The following is a 23192-nucleotide window of genomic DNA, read 5'->3' as shown; positions in this document are numbered from 1 at the left end:
ACTAAATAAATTGGGAAAGTTAAAAATTGAATAATAATAAGTATATTAATATCTTATGATCTTCATGTATTTTATGGAATAACACATTGTAATCTGTCCATAATATAGAATCAGTTAAATCGACCATTTGAAGATGTTGAAAAGAGCGAAGATGCAAATTGCTATTTATACTATAAAAAGGAGAATCTATAATCATTGTAGTATCTAATGAAAATCTTGATATATACTCTGGATAATATTCTGGTTTGTGAAGAGGAATAATTCTTAAAAAAGCTTTATTGTTTCTTAAATCTTGTTTAAAATGATTTAAACATTTTATATAGATATCATCTATCAATTCTAAATTGTGTTCTTCAATTGCATATGATAGTAATTCAGCACCACATTTCAAAAGACTTTCTCTATTATTTTTTACATATGAAATCCATTCTTCACTTAATTTAAAACTATAATAATTTGGTAAAGGTAAAGGATACCACCGTTCAACATTATTTGTGTCAAAATTCGTATAATAGAAATAGATTAAACAGAGAGATTTGTTATTTTCATTAAAATGATAAATAAATATACCAATATCTGATAGTATAAGAATTTCATTGTCATTCAACAGGATACTTCCATAAAAATAATTAACTTTTACGTTAAATTTACTTGTGTAAATTAAATTCCATACGTTATTAGAAATTTGAAATTCCAATTTTCCATCAGTAATTTTTATTTCCCATTTAGTTGAATTTGTATTTAATTCTATCGCTTCTTTACGGTTTGAATCTGATATAATCTCACGAAATAAACTATTTTTCAAAAATGGGTTAAATAAATAAATATTTAAGTTTTCAAATGTTTCCTCAGCATTAAAATCCAAGACTTTAGTTTTAATTTTGTCATAAATTTCATTATCTAATTCATCAGACATTTTAATCTTCCAAACATCTCCATCTAAAATTCCAAATGCGTATCCGGTTGTTGTAATTTGAATGATATCCGGTAAAATGTCGTTTTGATATCGGTTTAAACATTTTTTCCAATAATATTCCATGACGGAATTCCGAAATCCACTGTTTAATAAAGGAAATAATAAGGGAAATAAACCAATATGAAATGTATGTTTTATAAAATTGTATAACTGAATATCTACAATAGAATTAGTATTAATTGAAAATAAAGCTTAAAAATAATCTAACATAATTTTTGACTTAAATACAATACCGTTATTCAAAGAAGCAATAGGAATTTCTAATTCAAATGAATAAACGATAATTTTATTCTTGATTCTTAGACAAACAAATTTTATATCGCTGGAAATTTCTATGCTGTCCCGCTTGAAGTGTAAAAATATATATAATTAATTAGTATTATACATTTAAATATAAATAAGTAATTTCATTGTACTTTATTACCTTACACTCCTCATCCTTTTCATTAACAAATATTCTTATACTTGTTTTAGTAGAAATATCCCATGCATAAACGTAATTATTTGAAAGTAAATATACTTTTCCATATTTTGATAAGCTAATCAGTTCAAAATTTTCAGGTATCTTATATATTCCTTTACACGTCAATTTTTTATTTTTAATTCGTGTGGGATAAATAAAGATAATTTTTTGATCTGTACCATGTCTATCCTTAACATCACTACAATGGATGAATTGAATGAATCCAAAAGGAGTTCGGAAAAAGGTGCAATAATGATAATTTATACATAATTTTTCGTATGGTAATTCAATTTCTTGATTGTTGTTCATATTTATCATTTCTAATCAGATACAAAAATAATAAGTTATTGCAATTAAAATATTAAATAATGTGTAATCAAATAATTACTATCACATACTTAATTTATTATCACAAATGTACGCGATTTCCTTATCATCGGAAACACTTAATTGTGTTAATTTGACGTTATTATCAATATGATGGTGGTTTGGTTCTGGTTTAAGTTGTCCCCCATCCATATCATCCATATCATCTATATCTTTAACATTCCAACCGATAATTGAGTCATCTTCAGGACTATAAGTAACAAGGTAACTTCCATTTGGTGATACTTCTATCATATTAATTTGTTTACCATTATGTGGCTTATCGATATCGACATCGATTTTATCGTTTTTAATGGTTTTATCGATTTCTACGGAAATTTCATTCATTGGTAATCAGAGAAATAAGAACTTTTTTTCTTTTTTTTTTTTAAAAAAAAAAACTATGGTACTTCAAAATGGTTTTCGTCCTTATTTATAAAAGAGGACCGTCTGTCACGAATAATAGTACCGGATAATAATGAAGCAGATAGTAATTAATCAATGCATAATTTAAAATTCCGTTATTCAAAATTTCTAATTTGAAAACTTTTTTTTTTTTTATTATAATGTAGACAAAAATAGGTTAATTATCTCGAATGGTTTAACCTAGTTAGGTTTGTGTCATGGTCAATTAAGCCGTGGGTGTGAATAATAGAGAATGTATATGTTATTTGTTTCGTCGTTTATTTAATACTATCCATTGTTGGTAAAAGGAAATTGATTTATAAATTTAGTAATCAACCAAAATGTAATGATTTCCCGAAGATTTCTGAGTGGCTATATTTTTTTCACGTGAAATAATTCATGTTTTCGTATTGCTATTTATTTTCTAATTTTTTTTTTATAATCTTAGCATCTATATACATGTTTACTCCTCAGTTCTTGTCTTAATTTTAAAAAATAAAAGTGAAAATAAAAACTTTTTTCAAAGGTTTATAGTATATGTGTCCCCATAAAAAATTTTTCAGAAAAATGATCACGTGTCTGAGTTTCTTTTGTTTCTTTTAGAAAATTTATCATTTATCGGAGTTTTTAATAAATTTATCGGAGTTTTAATTTATCGGAGTTTTTTGGTGTACGACGTGCACGTGCACTGCTAGTGTAAATACTCACGAGTTAGTGAAGATCATGACTTCCCTAGCGTAACCTGAAAAAAATGTCACGAAATGGCCGGCATTACGCAACTTGACTGAAATTAAGTGTGGCGCACTTGTGACGAATAAGGTGTGACGAATAAGTTTTTACCTACTCGAAAAAAACTAAGTCCCTCAGATACTATAGAAAATGGAAACGCAGTGGGGTGTGACGGTTGTGACAAAAAATGTCACGTGATTTTTCGTGACATTTTTTTCAGGTTACGCTGGGAAAGTCGAAGATCATTTCCAAAATTAAAAATTAGTGATTTCTCGATAATTTTACATATAACAGATAAGATAAGTACCCAATGGCGCTGAGAATTTAATCAAATTTTTATATAATCAACTAATCAATGCCAAGGGATGGAGATTGGTCCAAAGGATTATTTACTTCACCATGAACATAACGATTCGGCCTAAAATGCAACTTGAAATTTGACAAAAATTATTTTGGCGATACATGATTATGTTTTTTTGATCAATTTGGAAAGGCTCCGCTGATTTAGGAAATGCTCGACATATGAAAAAAAGATCACGGGTACAAGAAAGAATAAAATTGTGAGCTAGAACTTCCTGTGCCACTTTTGCTGCATGTTTAGTTGAGCCATCAAAAAATAGGAATCCTACGGCAAATTGAATTTTTGATGATTTGCATGAGAAATATATTTTTTTTTAAAAAAAATATGCCACTTTGATTTGTTGATGTTTTTAAAAAAGAAGTTTTTTCAATCTTTATTTTTTTAGTAAATAATTATTTTTTATACAATGATGATTTAATACAATAATGATTAAATATTGGTGAAGTTTCGCACAAAATTAAGATTTTTATGAGAAATTCATTCATTCATTTATTTTTTTTAAAAAAATTAATTTACTTTTTTTATACAATAGCCAGATTGTTTTTTAAATTAAATATTAACATAGAATGATAGTTATTTTAGGCCACACAAATTCGATTTTTCGGTTCACTTCACCCGGCCGGGTCACTTTTTCAAATTTCAATAAAAAAAGATGTTTATCACGTGATAAATACGTAATTTTATTGGCGGGTAAGTTTATCACGTGGCTGAGAACTTCAATAAATTCTTTACCCTCTTCTTTAAAAGTCAACCAATCAGATGTCCCGATTTTATATATCAACTTTTTTTATTAATAAACAATAAACCCCGGGTCCTCGGGTCAATTTTAAATTTCAATGTTACGTGAACCGAAAAATTGAATTTGTGTGGCGTTAAATTAACCAATCAAAAAAATTTCAGTTGCGGCAAATTAATTTTATCGTGAAAAAAAATTTTAACCTTATTAAAAAAAAAAGATTTTTTATAATTTTAAAATAATTGAATATTTATTATAGAAAAATATATAAATTTTCAATAAAAATTTGTTAATATTTAATACTTTTAGTATAAGACTAATTTTAACCCGAGTGATTCAACCTGGGCGATTTAACCTACTAATAAATTTTATATAATTATATAATTTTGTCCAAATTTAAACGTAAGAGACATTGTCAAAAAATGTACAAATAAATAAAATCTATATAAAGTGAAATGAATAATAAACAAATAATTTTTTAAAATTTTTTTAAAGGCAAAAAATTATGTAAAGTATAAAAATATAAATTTTAGGAGGGTGATTTAACCCAGGTTATTTAGTAACCCAGAGGGCAAGTTAGCAAAATTCATATTGTAGTATTGTAACGAGCGTACTTTTTATTTTTTTTTTATTACTATTACATACAATGACTATTAATAATGAGAAAATGTACAAATTTTTTTCATTTGAAAATTTATTAGCTAATTTTGCTTATATTAAATTGTGCAAAATGATATACAAAACCTATTAATTTTTTTTGAGTTCCAGATCTTTTCTTAGGCTTTTTTTTCATTTTTTATTTTTCATGTTACTTTTTTTTTCATTTTTATTATTATTGTTTTTATTATTATATTTTGATTATTATTCTGTATAAATAATAATGGTTACGGTACATTTTGCCGAAGCAATTTCGCTGAAGAAAAGTTTCACCGAAGGGACGTTTCGCCGAAAGGACGTTTCACCGAAAGTGCATTTTATCGAATCCATTTCACCGAATCGTCCATTTCGCCGAATTTAATAGACGTTTCACTGAAAATGGTAGCGATTAAAAAATATTCATCACGCACGCAATGAAATAAAATTTAAATTATTTTTAGGGATTTTTTCTTTCCAGCATATTATCACTTTCATTCAAGTAATTGATATTAATTGTTAAGCAATAAATAAATAACTTTATTTTTTTGAAAACATTTATTCGCGAAGAAGTAAGTAAAAAAAAAGGTTAATGTATTATAAACAACGAGACAAACTTAATAAAAATCAGCTAATTCAAAATTTTTTTATAGAAAAGATTTCTTTATGTATCTAGTATAAAACGATAAAAGTAAAAAATTTTCGGTGAAATGTCCATTCGGCAAAATGTCCATTTGATAAAATGGCTTCGGCGAATTCGGTAAAATGGAGTTTCGGTGAAATGGTATTTCGGCGAAACGTCCTTTCGGCGAAATACCCTTCGGTGAAATATCTCTTCGGAGAAATGGCTTTGGCGAAATGGTTTCAGCGAAATGGACTTCGGCGAAAAGTCCGAATACCGATAATAATTACATATTAAATTATTATTAACATCAAAAACCAGTCTATTGGGACTGAACCAATCCAATCCTAAATAATAATTTAATCAGAACCAGTTCAGTCCTAAACTTCATTCCAAACTGATTATTCTATCAGTTCAGCACACTCCAATTTACTCTGGAACTAAAACTGACAGTCATCTCCATCCCTAATCCAATGATGAAGTCCCTGGTGTTAAACGCATTTCTTGTTTACAAATACAATTCATATAAAATATTTTTGATTTTATAGTCACAACAATATATGAGAAGATGAATTCTTTATTAAGCAAAAAATGATCAAGAACCAAATATTGGTTTACATTTTATAATAATAAAATCTAATAAATACAATTCACTATAATTATGAAAAAATTAATTATTCTTAGAATAATACATGAAAATAATAAAATTGAGCGGTAGAATGGATAAAAATTCAAAATTATATTGTGACATTTATTTGAATTTTATCAGAAGGATCAGACACCCTTTATCTTATTCCTTGGATCCGAAGGGTCAGCGCCCTTTACTTTCCCTCCATTTCTCGGATCGGAAGGATCAGCGCCCTTTACTTTCCCTCCATTTCTCGGATCGGAAGGATCAGCACCGTTTACTGCGTTTTTATCTCTTGGATAAAAAAATGAAATTTCTCTTTTGTTAAAATTCGTAGGAGCCGCTTGAGAAATAATGACGAGTGATAAAAAAGCCGAGAAAATCAATAAAACCAATGTTAACTTCATGATTGCTGAATGATGAACCAGTTTATAATATTATAATGTGAGATTTCAAAGTGAAAGAAGAAAAAGAACACGAGTTTAATAATATAAAGAATTGTGAGATGAGCGACTTTCAGATATATAATGTATTTATGTATTTGTTTTTTTTTTTTAATAGTAAATTTTGCAATTATTTATATTTTTTGAAGGAACACATTTTTAATTAATTATCATTTATAAATCATTTCAACGCTAAATTCGATCTACATATTATTTGTTAACCATTTCTCTGATAGGAAATTTTGCCGATAGGAAATTTATAGAAATGACATTTCCCCGAATAGTACTTTACCGAAAATGGATACAAATTTATTATGCGCATTTGATAAATTTTTTTGAAATCTTTTCATAAAAGAAAATAATTTTAGGAATTATTATAAATTTTGTAAATTTTCTTGTCGCTTTAAAATGTTATTAAAGTAATATCTTAATTAATATTATTTATACCATTTGACAACCCCTTCGGATCTTATTTTGCGATAGTATGATTTTGAAGTGGTGATCATCCTGCATGACCTTAATTTGTAGTTTGTCCTCCGATCTTCAGGAATGCACCATGTGAACTTCGTAGTTGAATCTTATACTATAGCTATATAGCTATTAGCTATAGCTATAGCTATAGCTATTGCTATTGCTTGCTATTGCTATTGCTATTGCTATAGCTATAGCTATAGCTATAGACGTTGTTATTGCAATATTGCAATATTGCTTCTTTGATATCATTAGAATAAAATTACAAAATATTCATTTTGTGCCACTTTTACTACATATTAACTTGCGGCATCAAGCAATAAGTTTTATATTTGTATTTAATTTTGTTGATCGTTATTGATTTTCAAAGAAATAAATATTCAAATATATTTCTTTTTTTCGTTAAAAAAATTAAAACGTCATGCAGATCTTGTGATAATCAATTAAAAAATGTTAGACGAAATTTTTTTTCAAAAAAAATTTAAAATTTTTTCTTTTTTTTAATAAAACATCATAAATTTTTTTTACATTTTTTTCTATTTGTAAGATTAAATATTTGGATATTTACATAATTACAAATTAAATTTATAAGACTATTTCTTTTAGAACATAATGTGATATTTCATAAAAAATATTTTTTCTTACTATTTTTATTTTAAACTACTTGAATTTATAATTAATGAAAGAATTAATTTAAAATTCATGTTATTTCAAATTTTTGTCAACTCAGTTCTTAATTTTTATATTACATTTTTTTTATATAAAATTTTTTTAAATTAAACTTCTTTTTCCAAATACACTATAATCTTCACTTTGGACAAATGAAATTAACTTTATTTATTAATTAAAAGTTGTTCAGGCAGGTTAAACCCACTTGAATATTAATTTTCATGAATGTAGGTGTAGTACTTAAAGAAGATTGCATTTTCTTGATGATATTAACTCTCTTTTCTATTTTTTTAATTTAGAGCGTAATATCTCCACTTTGGACAAATGAAATCAACTTTATTTATTAATTGAAAGTTGTTCAGGCAGGTTGAAACCACTTGAATATTAATTTTCATGAATGTAGGTGTAGTGCTTAGAGAAGATTGCATTTTTGTTAATGATATTAACTCTCTTTTCTATTTTTTTAATTTAGAGCGTAATATCTCCACTTTGGACAAATGAAATCAACTTTATTTATTAATTGAAAGTTGTTCAGGCAGGTTAAAACCACTTGAATATTAATTTTCATGAATGTAGGTGTAGTGCTTAGAGAAGATTGCATTTTCTTGATGATATTAACTCTCTTTTCTATTTTTTTAATTTAGAGCGTAATATCTCCATTTTGGACAAATGAAATCAACTTCATTTATTAATTGAAAGTTGTTCAGGCAGGTTGAAACCACTTGAATATTAATTTTCATGAATGTAGATATAGTACTTAAAGAAAATTGCATTTTTCTTGATGATATTAACTCTCTTTTCTATTTTTTTAATTTAGAGCGTAATATCTCCACTTTGGACAAATGAAATCAACTTCATTTATTAATTGAAAGTTGTATAGGCAGGTTAAAACCACTTGAATATTAATTTTCATAAGATTTTATTTTTTTGTAGCTGTATTAACTTTAAAACACTTATTACAACTTACGTCATTATTTTAAATAATAAGAATTAATTTATATTATTGGCTAATTATAATCACATTGATACTAAGGATTTTTTTTTTATTTTTATATTTGATTTAATAATTTAGTAAAATATTATTAAAATCAAATTCATATAAATGCAACTAATATTAATAATTGTAATTTAAGCAGTAAATTCATTAACCAAATCGTGTAAATTCTATGCTTAAATTATGTAATTTCTGTGATCAAATCAATATAAATTCGGCATAAATTATGGTCAAATCATGCAAATAATACATTTTTGTGATATGGAATTGTACATTTTTTCGTATCCCTATATAGATTAGAAACATTATTTTTAAGAAAAAATTGTATAAAACCTTATTAAAAACATGATTTTTTATAGGGTCTAATTATAATAAAATTTTATTATTTGGTAATATTTTACATACAATTCAATTCATTTATATCAAAAAATTTTTTAATTATAAATGTTATGTTTGGGGGACGAAGTCCCCCGGCAAATCGCATATTCTAGTTCAAGAGTAATAAATTTCATTATAAGATGCAGGATCGATTATTTATTTATAATTTGTGTACCAATGATCATTTGATCCGAAGTACTAAAATTGATACCGAAATTAAATATAAATATTTTATTTTACTTTGTATGCAAAAGAAAGGAAATTTAATTCATTATAATATGTAATTTGTAACAAAGTTTCCTTTTTCTGTTATTTATTTATATTTTTATAATAATCTGATTATGTAAAATAGTAAATTTACACAATTATTACGCCTTTTGGTCCATAACCCCGACGCTCACAAACTAGCAAATCATAATCCCCCGACAACCGATACAACACATTATTTTTTTTTAATTTTTATATTATTACTTTTTTTTTATAGACGTAATATTCTTGTAATATTTTGTAATAATTAATTTTTTTCATTTAATATGTAATAATTTTAATCCGGTTTAAAACAATTTTAATTTTTAATAAAAAATTGAATAATGTTGTCGAAGCCCAAGAATAGGAAAATAACGAAAATATTTCTTATTTTTTTATACAAAGTAAAATATTAAATATTATTTTTTAAAAAAAAATAAAATGAATAAATAAACGACACCAAATGTGATTGAAAATAAGATTTTATAATTTTAATCAGTACGACTATTTTCCGTTCCCTGATAATATCAATAATATTGAATTTTTTGATTTTCGACAAGACAACTTTCCTGGTTTCAAAATTTTGGCCAGTATTACAAAATGAGAATATAGATCACATGACATGTACATTACAGTAGTACAGTACAACCTATTTTGTTATTATTTAAATAATCATTTTAAAAAAGCCCACGTGCTGTCGTACAACTTTCCTTATCATTATATACGTAAAACTGCTGAAATTTGCCTTTCAGTAATTCAAATGAGGAATCCGAAAAAAAAGATTACAAAGGAATAATTAATATTGGTGCTATATATCTTTCATTATTAATTCAGTTTGTTGAACTTTTACATTTCGGCACTTGAAATTAAGGCGCAAATAAGAAGTGAGGCGCAGTTAATAAATTTTCGGTGGCAAGTCGGGTAATTTCACATGTCGGTAAATGGCATTTCGAAAAAATAGAGTAGGTAAATTTCATGTCGGTAAAATGAAAGTCAGCAAAATGACGTTGGTTAATTTCATGTCGGTGAAATTGACAGCCATAATATCGAATCCTGATGATCTAAAATCTTGACAGCCAAAATCCTGACTGAGATTCTATCAGATGAATTTGAAATTAGTTAATGTAATTATTTCTAATTTTAGAAGATAAGGAATAGTTTAGTAATCTAGTTAATATACTGTACAAAATCCTTTTAACTAAGATTAAAAAATTTTTCTTTTAATTTTCATTAATAATATAGAAACGTTAGTTAATTTGCATTAATATTAATAAAATTTGCGAACAATTTACATTGGTATTAATAAAATTTACAAATTATATTTTAATTATATTGAATAAATTATCCGTTAGGCCGTTACTGCGTCACTGCATTTTTAAAATTATGTTTAATTGGAAAATTTATATAATTTTTTTTTTTTTAAAAAAAAAAAACTTTGGTATTTTGACTGTCAGGATTTTTTATCTGACAGAAATTGTGACTATCGGGATTTTATTTCAACGGGATTTGGGTTTGTCGAGATCTTGGTGTCGAGATCGTAGACTGTCGATTTTATGGTTGTCGGGATTTTGTGGTAAAACCCCTGTAAATTGTACTGTAACGGTGTAACCATTACCAAAATTTCATAAAATGAATAAATGAAAAAATTAATGTCGAAATATTTTTATTATATTCTACTATAATAAACTATTTAAAATCGATTAAATAAATAACATCTGAAAATATTTTTCTTAGTGGCATCCATTTGACTTACCGTAATTAAAAATGTAAATTGAAAAAAATGTTTTCATTTTAAATATTGCATGGCATAATTGGCATATGTATACATAAAATTTTTAAAAATCTATTTATTTTATTTGTAAAATAATTTGTTAAAATGATGTTTGATTTAAATTATTATAATTGGTCGAAGTTGTCGATCAAGCAGTGGTCAACGGGCGATCAAACGGTTGGTCAAAGGTTTTTGACCAATTGACGGTCATGACTAGTTATAACATGATATTTACCATCCATTATTGCTTTTGAATTTTTCTTTTTGACTTAAACAAAATTAATATAATAACCGATAATAAAATTACATAACAATAAAATATATATACCAAGAAAATTGTTAATCAGTTCATTTTCTGTTATTAACTGGCCAAATGTTACTATGATCATTGGGAAATAGATTATATTAAAATGTCCCACGAAATGCTATATATATGTGTATATATATATATATTAAAAAGGTGGAAAATTGCTGAAAGAATGATTTTTCATTGGACATACTATTACCTACTTCAATTAGCAAGTTTAAATATGGCAAAATCTAACATAAGCCAGAATAACTCTTTTATATGATTAATACGGAAAAAATTTTTATTTTAGAATCACCATTATCTAATTTTTTGTACAACAAAAAAACGAGGAGTTTTAGATAACAATGCATGTTCCCCTTGATTGTTTGAAAAATCATATGTATTTTATATCTATAATTGATTATATATACTTAAATAATAATAAAATGGCGTAAAACACGCATGGGGAGTGATTATTAGTTAATTACATACAATGAAATTAGTTTTTTTTTTTTTTTGGAAATTAAAAAAAAAGCCTGTATTTTATTAACCAAAAAGTTAATTATTGAATAAGTTCATTCCTTAAAATTATTGTTTGTACATTAAACCGAAATTTGACAAAGAAAAAAAATAATTACGTTTTTTAAAAAAAGAATTTTCTCAATTATTGATTACATCCTATTGTAACATTATTTCTAACGTTACAGATTGTATTTTGTTTCTTTGTAATTTTATTGTAAATTACGTATAGTTTATATATTTATATAGATCCGATTTTGGTGATTAATATACAGTAGTCTGTTACACATTATATAAAAAATTCGATCTTCATACTTTTTAGATTATATAATATGTACTTATCCATGGAAAAATGATTTTGCGTGAGAAAGAAATGAATTTCCAAATATATAAACAAGAACAAAAATTTATTTTTTTGGAAAGTAAAAAAAATTTTACGTGAATATTATGTCATTATTTTCAAACTATATTTATTAATTGTATTTTTTCATCTGCAGAAAAAAAATCAAAAAAAAAAAAATAATTTATTATTAGAGCGAGAGAATCTTTAAATAATGAGAAATTATAAATTTACAAAAAAGTGGTTTGAACGACATATACCGATGTGGGAAAAGACTTTAAGTGACTTAAAGAATAATAATAAAAAAATCAATGTTTTACAGATTGGAGTTTTCGAGGGAAGAGCAACCGTTTGGATTTTAGATGAATTATTTAAAAATATGGAGTCAAGGTTAACAACGATTGATACTTTTAAAAATATATTCGTGAACTATGATTACGAGGAAACCTTTCGTAAAAATATCAAGGAGTCGGGAAAGGATAGTCAAGTTGATATCATCAAAAGTAATCCTTCTGATGCTCTTACAAAGTTGAAATACGAAAAGAGTATAAAATTTGATTTCATTTACGTTGATGGTTGTTCACTCATTTCCTGTGATGTATTAAATGACATTATCATATCATGGAATTTGTTGAAAGAAGGGGGGATTATGATCCTTGATAATTATGAGTGGGACTATTTTGAAGAAGAATTTAATAATCCAAGATTAGCGATTGATTCTTTCTTAAGAAATTTTCAACAACATATCGAGGTGATCTTTAAGCGTTTCCAAGTAGCTGTTAAAAAAGTAGTTAAAGAAGTTCCTCGAACCCCTAGGGATGATAAGTCTCTTGATTAAAGATGAATAGCTAGTATACGAGCGTGATATATAGTGGTATTAAGGAGGAATTAGTATACGAGCGTGATATATAGTGGTATTAAGGAGGAATTATATGTATATGTGGGTGTGTATCCAAATTAGTTGTATATTTTGTGTTCTTTTGTTATAGATCACGTAAATAAATTATGTACAAAAATTATTTTCCCACAATTTATGATATTTATTCCAAGATCAAAGATTATTAATTTTCTAGGAGTTCATCAATCCCAACTAAATCGTTCCACAGATTTTTGATTTTCGTTTTCAACTTCCTAAAAATTAACTTATGTGGCTATGCTAATATATTGGACATGTTATCATTCATGTATAAAAGTATGACAGATATGCAATAACAATAATAGTGTATTTATAATTGATTATTCTAGGATGATGATTACGTGACAGTATTGACGAATAAAAAGTTATTAGGATTCCAAGGTTCTACGAATGAAAATATGCAGTAAATTATTTGAATAGTGTACACAATAAGGCGTTAGATATCTTAGATGGGAAAAAAATTAAACAATCTTTTAAACAAAAAAAATAATCATTATTAAACGAACTTCCAAATTTATAAACAAGTACATTTTATTAAGACTTACATTATTATTATGTCATTTTGCATGCCATAACTATTTAAATAATGACTCATTCATCATTTTTCTATCACAAAAAAAAAAACGATCGAAAATAAAAAAAAAATTCGTCGTTACTGGAAAAAGTAAAACAAAAATTATTGAAAGTTCGTCAGAATCGATGAGAAATTATAGATTCACAAGAAACTGGTTTGATAAACATATTCCCGATTGGGAAAAAACTTTAGGCAGTTTAAAGAATAAAAAAATTAACGTTTTAGATATCGGAGTTTTTGAAGGAAAAACAACTATATGGATTTTAGAAGAATTACTTCAAAATCCAGCTTCACGGGTAACAGCAATTGACCCCTTTGAAAATACTTTTGAAGGTATATTCTCAACCAAAGATAACAAGGAAACCTATTATAAAAATATCAAAGAGTCAGCGAAAGAAAATCAAATTGTAACCATCGGAGACATTAGTTATTTTGATGCTCTTAACAAGTTGAATTATGAAAATAGGGATAAATTCGATTTCATTCATGTCGATGGTTCTCATAGTGCTAGTTATGTATTGGCTAACGCGGTTTTATCTTGGAATCTATTAAAAGAAGGAGGAATTATGATTCTTGATGATTACGAGTGGGATTATTTCGAAGAAAAATATAATAATCCGCGAGTTGCAATTGATTCATTCTTAGAAAGTTATCAAAGTCAAATAGAGATCATTTATAAGCATTATCAAGTAGCGATTAAAAAGGTGATTAGGAAGGTTCCTCGAATTCCTCGTGATGACAAAACGGTCGATTAAATATATGTAAGAAATATATTTTTTATGTTAGTTGCTCTCATATGTGAGGTGTATGAGGAAATATTGACAAATTTAAATAAGTTGTATTTTATAAAAATCTTTGTATTTTTGTAAAATTTTTTTATTTGTTTAATATTAAATTTTAAATTTTATTATCAAAATAAAGAAGTCAATTAAAAGATACTTACTTATATGATATAAAACCTTTACTCAAAAATATTATCCGAGTTATTAATCACGAGTATCATTGATTAATACAAATTTTTAATTTTTAATTTATTTTGATTTTCCCGGTTTTACCGTTTTTACGCAGTATTGTTTGGCATTTTTTTAGTTGGACGAAACTTTATTCATGTATGACAAGATACTTGTTAAACTGTAAATTAAAAAAGTTCATAAGTTCATATGAATTCTGCAAAAAAATACGGGAACCGGGTCAGGAAAATTATCACATGGTGTCACAACGTCACATCCACCTGCTGATTTTAAACATTTTACTTCTGGGAACTTTAAAACCATTAACCGTTATATATTACTAATTTGTCAATGTATGGTCCATAGTGTTACCAGATAACCAGAATATCGTGTTATTGTTTCTAGGGGCACAGGGCACCTTTCATGAGTATTTATATTAAATACTTAAATTTATTATATAATATTAGTTTGATTGTTCTTATATTATATAAGCAATAGTATAATCGGAAAGATGACAAAGAAATACATGGGAAAATGCGCTCAAAATGTTCTCATAAACGAAACAACCGAATTTAAGAAAAATATTTTTTTTTATATCATTATCGAATTCATATTTTCATATTTTCTATTAAACGGAAAAATTAACAGATTAAAAAACATTCATTTTTCGAACAAATTCATTATACAAGAATGCGAATGAAAATATTCTTGAAATTTTAAGTTTCAGAACGAGATACTATAGAACGAAAGTGACCCTTAAAAAAGTTCATATAAAAAATGAGAAATTTGAAATATGTTGTTCAAACAATTTTCATGTAAATTTATAAGTGAGAATAGACTTTGAGTGACCTAAAGAACAAAAATATATGCTTTGGAGATGGAGGTTAACGTGACCCTCTGAATTTTAGTTGACTTATTTCAAAAACCGAGTCAAAGCTAATAATTATTTATACTTTTTGAATACTTATCCAGAATTCCTGAAGAAGGTAACGAATATGATGGAGATACAAAGGACCATCATCGACGAAGTTCTTTCACGGATTCAAATCAAAGAATCTTTCCTAAGTAAAATCCTTCTTTTCTACAGTTCACCCTCTCTATAGTGGATTTTTATGAAGAAAAGTTCAGGTACAGATTTTTTTTATATATATAATAAAATGACCCTCAGTATAGCGAATTTCTCACTATAACGAATTTTAATCTTCAGCTTATAGGATTCACTATAGTGAGGAGGAACTGTACTTTTTAATCACTTCCGTAGGTATTTGGAATTTTTCCTATTTTAAAATATGAAATTAATATAATCAATTTGTTCATATTCAGATTCAAAGAACTTTCATTATTTCCCAACAATTTTCACAGATTTCAGGATAATATTTTCACAAGAGATTAGTTGGACTTCTGATACATGGGATCGTACACGTCACTATTATTAAGAACGTTGAAGTAGAAATGCTGCTTAGTTTACACACGGTCGAATTTTCAGAGTATTAAATATTTATACACTGATGATGATGAGTGGATTATTTTAAAGATGAGCGTAAAAATCTAAGGATAACGATTGAGTCAAATCAAGGTAATTTTAATATATATACATATTTATATCAAGGTTAACGACCGATTGTTTAAATAATAATTTTTATTCTTATTTTTCTTTTGCTGTATATTTTATTATGAATCCTTTTTTTTTTTTATTAGTAACACGCACTTCTGAAGTCTAACCGAAAATTCACGTTATTCTCGTCAAATTCCTTGATTTCCTCAGCTTTTTTTGCATGACCTTCAGGTACGAAACTATTTTCATTGATATGAGTCGTAGGATGAATGAGCCCCGCAGCTACTGTTAAATTCGTGGCTACAAAGAAAAAATTTACTTTTATTTTCCGTTGATCTTTAATTCTTTGAATTTTCCTTTAATTTCTGAAACTTTTCGCTAAAGTCAATTCGTTTGCTTTATCAGCTGATTCTGTTGGTACCACGTTCTCCCTGTAAAAAAAGTCGATCCGTTTTTATATTCCATCTGTTTTCCACAAAAGGCTCATATTTCCGGAATTAATCACGGAATTTATCGAATTATTTACATTTTCTGTGAATTTTTTACAGAAATAACGGATAAAATTTCTTACAACCTCTGTAACTTCATCTGGCGTTGCATAATCAGAGATTTTATATGTTGATGACTCAGGTACGGCTTTTCTAGATCTGTTAACCGTGTCTACCATTACATCTTCCGGCACCTCGATATTTTTGTCCTGCTCTTCTTTTGTTTCTTCGTTAGTTCTTACTTTCTGTCTCGAAACGCGATGAATCGTCCATGCGTTTACGTCCACTATTAGCTACTTTTTTTAGAACTTGAGTGAATCCTTCTAATAACTTTTTTTCGGTTTCAAAATTCGCAAGGTAAACAATCTGGCTCCTGAAATTTAATTTTTTACCGAATTTAATTAATTTTGTAACCTTTACTCACCAGTCGACTATATATACTTTTGATATTCCTTTCCTAGAATCTCTTATACGTCTCCCATTTACATCTCTTTTTGATTCCTTCTAATTTGATTTCTCCTGGAAATCATCGAATACCATTGATCGTATCCATTTCTGGATCAAGAATTCAACGTGTTCGTCTCCGCTCTAACAGTTTGATATTTATGTTGTTCTAATACGTACTCTTTAACAACTCCTAAACTTTTGATGATGTCAATATTTTATTATGAGTCTTTCCATAGTGTTATATTGTTATATTAAGTTGGGATGGGTTCAAGTTAATATGTATTTTTGTAAAATTCATTTTTTATATGTTATTTATTAGATTGATTATACAATAAAGAGAATTACCGCTTTGTAATAGTAAAAACAATTAGGCTGCCCATAACTGTCAGTTTCGGCATTTTTTTTTACATACAAAAAACACCAGAGCTAATAGTTCTGGTTTTTTTATATAAAAATGCCGGAACTATTGCTTCTGGCATATTTTTTTATAAAAACGTTGGAACTATGGGTTCTGCATAAAATAGATTCTTTATTTTTCAGTTTTCTTAGATTGACTGTGTACGGTACGGCACATTGTGACATGCATCTTGACCTCCTTAAATGCAAAAATATGAATCTTGACCCGCCACAGGCGTCACATTTGACCACTTCATGCACGTTGTCGATCACATATATTTTACAATACACCATGAATAGGATCGACAATGTGCATGCGGGTGGGTCAAGTTTCACGTACGTGACGGGTCAAGATTCAAATACTTGCTCCCCCTTAAATACATACATATATGTAAACAAATGCCGCCCTTTATAATTTTCCAAAATCGATAATCTAATTAACTAAAACAAGTTAAATTGACGATCTGTAAAAATGTAACTTTTTATTGATTCAAATCATTAGTACAAATTTTACAATACAACATTTGGAGTAAACCAATTAAGTTATATAATATCTAGTAGTATCACTTACTTTAGAAAGAAAGTAGTTGAATATAGTTATCATACAACGGATATTCTTTCTAATTTATATTGGTTAATATCTAATCTATTAATTACATTAATTATATTAATTTTCTGTTCATTCATTCATATATTGTTTCATATTGCATATAATCTTTTTGTTATTAAATTATTTAATGAGTATAAAATATTATGCTTATAAACCTTATTTCATATAATCAATGATAGATACCGTATAATTTACTAATGTTAATTCTGTATACAGGACGTGTTATCATCATTATTCGAAAAGTTATTAATAACAGTAGAATTTTGACTTGAATTGAAATTATTTTGCATATAATTCAAATTCGAATTATGATTTTGTTCGTAAATTTGCTGTTTTGGAACCGTATAATTGGTTAGAAAATTTTTCAAGTGAAATTCAAGATTTTTTTTATGTTCTTTAGAAAACTCTTGTTGCTGTTGTTGGTGTTCATTTAAATTTAATTCAATATTATAAAGAGTCTTATTTAATAACTGAACAATAACTGAATGTGAAATCATTTCACAAGTCACTTGATAAATTTTCTTATCAATTGGATTTTGGAAACAATTATTTGGTTGATTATAATTATAAATTGAATCATTAAAGTCATTTAGTAATTGTTCGACTGAAATTTCTTTACAAATAATTTCATAAATTTGATTATCATTGATTGGTTCATAAAAAAATCTGTATTCGCTCATATATGAATTAACTTTCTTGAGGTAATTGAGGCTGCTAGGACCCCGAAATATACATAAAAGGGTCAGGTCAGAGTTTGCGTATAATGAGTCAAAAAAATCATGTAGATCATTCCTTTTATGGATAATCCCAGCCAATATAATATTTCCTAATTTAGATAATAGCTGAAATTATCGTAATTCCGGCCCTGAAAGAATGCGTATTTTGGACCACTTCTGGACCTGACCTCTACATATATATTTCGGGGTCCTAGGCTGCTGATAATATTGATTAGGTTGATTCAAGATCATACTTTGTTGGTATAACTCATTGTAGTTCATATTGTTAATATTACAAAATCAGAAGATGGTTGATAACTTAGATTTTAAGTTGATATTTTTTTGATTTTTTTGATTTTTTTTTTTTGAAAGTTAATGAATATAAAAACGAAGCATTTATATATTATTTTATCTTTTCATTAAAACCAATTAACTAAGCTAATTGGTAATTATTTTCACGATATGATTGAAATACGTGCAACATCGGTTAAACATTATTTCTTTTTATAAAGACAAATAAAAAAGCGGGATTATTGTAGTGTAACTCCCAGATTTGAATTAGTCCGTTCACTTTCCTATTTTTATTAAGAGATATTAATTTTTATAATGTTACTAATATTAGATGGATGAATAGGAATATAGGGTATTTTTCCGAAAATTCCAAAGAATAATCCAAAGAATAAATGATTTACCGAAAACTCCGAACTTAGTTTCCCTAATTTGGAACACTGTTTGAAGGGAGTTAAATTTTTAAATCACGCGGTCAATTTTTTTGATTTAAAATTTCTCTATTCAATATTTATATTAAAAAAAAAAGACATCAAAATATTAAATCCCAGATTTGATTTTTCGAAATTTGTCGTTATTATTCGTTAAAGGACATTCATTCTAAAGATGGTCAAATGGTCCCAAAATCAAACAGAAAAGAAGTAGATCTTTACTAATTTCACATTTTTCAACCTGGTGGGTTCGGATGATCGACATCTCTTTGTATAAGAATTTAAGAATATCAAATTTTGATTATTGAAATGAAAAAATTTTCGTGAAACGGTATCATCATCGGTTTGAGTCAGGACCATTGAATCCATTGATTAACGGTATAACATAATATGTACATACGGTAGCAAAAGTTAGCTAATCGGATGTTATAATCATGTATGTGCTTGTTGAACTAATCTTACTAATCTTTTAGGAACAAATATTTTATTTTGTTCATAATTTATAGTAAAAAGACTGCAAAATTTTAATTTTAATAAATATCATGTTTTATGTATTTATAAATATTTACTCTTGACATAAAAGGACTAGATCGAACAACTCCAAGAATCATCGATTTAATCTTTTTTTATGTCAATATAAATTTAAAAAATAATAATGGACAGTATAACAATTACGAAGATCACTAAAAAAGATGATCACATGATTAAAATTGTATCCTATCATGTAATAATAGGCTCATCGGTTTTTTTTATTTTTTGCCAGCTTTAAAAAAAAATTCTATATTTATAATAACAACAAAAATGCGTACGAATTATCGATTTATTTGGTACCAAATTCCGAAAACTAAAAAAAAAAACCCCACAAATTTTAACGACGAAATGAAAAAAAAAACAACGAAATAAATGTGACATATCTTTTAAAAAAAACGAAATACACGAATAAATAAAAAAAATGAAAATCGAGCGATTGAGAATTCCATCGATAAGAACTTAAGGATTTGATGCATACGAAAATAAATTAACATCATCCTGGTAATGGTTCCCGATTCGTACCTCCTGCTTCATTGGTTTCGCAAATTTATTATTGAACCTAAACCTATTGGACTTAGTAGGCTTCGATTCATAATTTGCCCGGAAATGTTTAAATTCGATTTCATTGTCCATTTGGAGAGTGATTTCTCGAGCAATATTGGCGAATATATCCTTAAATTCTGGGTCCGCAACTTTCCAGAATTTGCTCGCCTTACGAGAACCGTGTTCGACATTTTTAAAGAAAATTTTTTGAATTAAAGATCTGAATAAAACGAAACCATTTATTTTCTTATATTTTTTGAACTTATAGGAACTAGCGGACTGTATTTCTATATTAAAGAATCCGTAATGGGGAATCGAAATCGAATATTGGCCCGCGCCATTAGGATGATGAAGCGTTTCGTACTTGGTGGAATCCATTGTATACGAGAGGATCTTTCGATAGAAAATCTGCAAAACTTCTCACGCGGTCAATGCCTTTTTATAATATTTGGTGTTATATTAATTGTACTGTTTTATTTTGATCTATTTTGATCTCATTAAAGTAGAAAAGAAAAATTCAAAGCAAAATAATCCCTGAATATTTTCTTAATGATATTATTGACACATGACTTAAAGAAAGCTCTCTTTGATTCATTTCATTATTCACCCAATTTTGGTAACCTTAATTTTTTTTATCGCGGAGAAAATAATTAAGACTTAATTTGTAATTTCCATATGAACTTTTTTATCGTAATAAAGAAGCCCGAATTTCATATATTACTCTATTATAATAAATTTGAATTCTTAAAATTATCAAGATCCGTCTGTATAAATTAATTTATCTGATTCGTTAATTTTACATACGGACATTCACGACAAATCATTTATATTATATACACATATATAAATTTTTCGAGTAAATAAATAAATCGTGGGAGAAAAAAAAATGATGTAAAATACTCTTAAACGGCATATTATATTTCATTAAACAATAAAAAGCATTGTTCTTTAACGTCATCATTGAATTTGCGAAAGAAAAGAAAATAATAAGGAGAAAATGATACGAAGGCTTTCTCTATCGTTATTCGTTGTTCAATAGAGGAGAAGCTTATTAGGCGCATATAAAGAAATATCTGTATTGATCTTCGATTTTGAATGATTCATGCACGCTTTACGATTGTACGCGATGCAGGTTAAAAGCCTCGTGACTGCTTTATTATATTACAAAAAAACTGTTTATTAAACTAAATGTGTGATATATTACATAATATGTGATGTCTCCCATCCGTTCGTTGTGTGTAACAGAAAATTTTTTTAGAGAAATCCTAAAATTCTTTCAAAGGTTCGATTCAAACTCAACTTACTCGAGATATGATTACATCATTATTTTATTTAAGTAATTCAAGTGAAAGATTGATAATAGCCTCTTTTCGAAGTTCCCTTTTAAACTTTGAAATATTTATTATCCCTACGATATTTATCTTTTATCTATATTTAGACGTACGGACATACGCGACAAATTGAAAATACTCTTTAAAGTCATGTTACATTCACCAAACAATAAAAGTATTGTTCTTTAAACATCAACTTTGAATTTGCAAAAGAAAAGAAAATAATAAGGAGAAAATGCCAAGAAGGCTTTCTCCATCGTTATTCGTTGTTCAATAGAGGAGAAGCTTATTAGGCGCATATAAAGAAATATCCGTGTTAATCTTCGATTTTGAATGATTCATGCACGCTTTACGATTGTACGCGATGCAGGTTAAAAGCCTCGTGAGTGCTTTATTATATTACAAAAAAACTGTTTATTAAACTAAATGTGTGATATCATATTACATAATATGTGATGTCTCCCATCCGTTCGTTGTGTGTAACAGAAATTTTTTTTAGAGAAATCCTAAAATTCTTTCAAAGGTTCGATTCAAACTCAACTTATTCGAGATATGATTACATCATTATTTTATTCAAGTAATTCAAGTGAAAGATTGATAATAGCCTCTTTTCGAAGTTCCCTTTAAACTTTGAAATATTTATTATCCCTCAGATGACCAACGATATTTATGTTTTATCTATATTTTGATGTACGGACATACGCGACAAATTGAAAATACTCTTTAAAGTCATATTACATTCACCAAACAATTAAAGTATTGTTCCTTAACGTCAACTTTGAAAAAGAAAATAATGAGAAAATGACACGAAGGCTTTCTCCATCGTTATTCGTTGTTCAATAGAGAATCTTATTAGCGTATATATATTAAGAAATATCCTTATTTATCCTTGATTTGGAACGATTCATGCACGCTTTTATAATATCTTATCGATTGGACGCGAAATATTTCCGCGATACAGTTTAAAAGCCTCGTGACTACTTTATTATATTACAAAAAAAGTATTATGTGCGATAGCTCACATAATATATGTGATGTCACATATCCGTTCGTTGTGTGTAACAGAAATTTTTTTTAGAAAAATCCTAAAATTTTTTCAATGGTTCGATTCAAACTCAACTTTATTCGATGTATAATTACATCATTATTTGATTAAGTAAATAATTGATTCAAGATAACTTCTTTTTCCCTTTTAAACTTTAAAATATTTATTATCCCTTAGATGGCCAACGATATTTATCTTTTATCTATATTTTGATGTACGGATATACGCGACGAATTGAAAATACTCTTTAAAGTCGTATTACATTCCACCAAATAATAAAAGTATTGTTCTTAGCATCAACTTTGAATTTACAAAAGAAAGAAAATAATAAG

The 23192-nt window shown here is 26.9% G+C and overlaps 6 protein-coding genes across 6 annotated transcripts; 2 read left to right on the top strand and 4 right to left on the bottom strand.

Annotated features, from left to right (window-relative positions):
• Nucleotides 1-19: 19 nt before the first annotated feature.
• On the bottom strand, nucleotides 20-2153 carry OCT59_008683 (uncharacterized protein; the record flags this gene model as incomplete). Its single annotated transcript, XM_025330732.2, has 4 exons — nucleotides 20-1134; nucleotides 1210-1321; nucleotides 1401-1759; nucleotides 1838-2153. The coding sequence occupies 4 exons, from the start codon at nucleotides 2151-2153 to the stop codon at nucleotides 20-22; spliced, it is 1902 nt and encodes a 633-aa protein (XP_025169952.2).
• A 3912-nt stretch (nucleotides 2154-6065) lies between these two features.
• On the bottom strand, nucleotides 6066-6326 carry OCT59_008682 (uncharacterized protein; the record flags this gene model as incomplete). The annotated part of the gene is made up of 1 exon (XM_066142681.1): nucleotides 6066-6326. One exon carries the CDS (start codon nucleotides 6324-6326, stop codon nucleotides 6066-6068), a length of 261 nt encoding a protein of 86 aa, XP_065999539.1.
• Nucleotides 6327-12253: 5927 nt separating this feature from the next.
• On the top strand, nucleotides 12254-12877 carry OCT59_008681 (uncharacterized protein; the record flags this gene model as incomplete). The annotated part of the gene is made up of 1 exon (XM_025321028.2): nucleotides 12254-12877. One exon carries the CDS (start codon nucleotides 12254-12256, stop codon nucleotides 12875-12877), a length of 624 nt encoding a protein of 207 aa, XP_025169953.2.
• A 690-nt stretch (nucleotides 12878-13567) lies between these two features.
• OCT59_008680 (uncharacterized protein) lies at nucleotides 13568-14500 on the top strand. The gene has a single exon (XM_025321029.2). It carries the CDS (start codon nucleotides 13655-13657, stop codon nucleotides 14282-14284), a length of 630 nt encoding a protein of 209 aa, XP_025169954.1. The 5' UTR covers nucleotides 13568-13654; the 3' UTR covers nucleotides 14285-14500.
• A 3675-nt stretch (nucleotides 14501-18175) lies between these two features.
• OCT59_008679 (uncharacterized protein) lies at nucleotides 18176-18655 on the bottom strand (the record flags this gene model as incomplete). The annotated part of the gene is made up of 1 exon (XM_066142680.1): nucleotides 18176-18655. One exon carries the CDS (start codon nucleotides 18653-18655, stop codon nucleotides 18176-18178), a length of 480 nt encoding a protein of 159 aa, XP_065999538.1.
• Nucleotides 18656-20400: 1745 nt separating this feature from the next.
• OCT59_008678 (uncharacterized protein) lies at nucleotides 20401-20862 on the bottom strand (the record flags this gene model as incomplete). Its single annotated transcript, XM_025311610.2, has 1 exon — nucleotides 20401-20862. One exon carries the CDS (start codon nucleotides 20860-20862, stop codon nucleotides 20401-20403), a length of 462 nt encoding a protein of 153 aa, XP_025169955.2.
• Nucleotides 20863-23192: the final 2330 nt, after the last annotated feature.

The sequence above is a fragment of the Rhizophagus irregularis genome, chromosome 16, assembly GCF_026210795.1.
Source record: "Rhizophagus irregularis chromosome 16, complete sequence".
Lineage (NCBI taxonomy): Eukaryota > Fungi > Glomeromycota > Glomeromycetes > Glomerales > Glomeraceae > Rhizophagus > Rhizophagus irregularis.
This window is presented reverse-complemented; position numbering and strand designations above follow the sequence as displayed.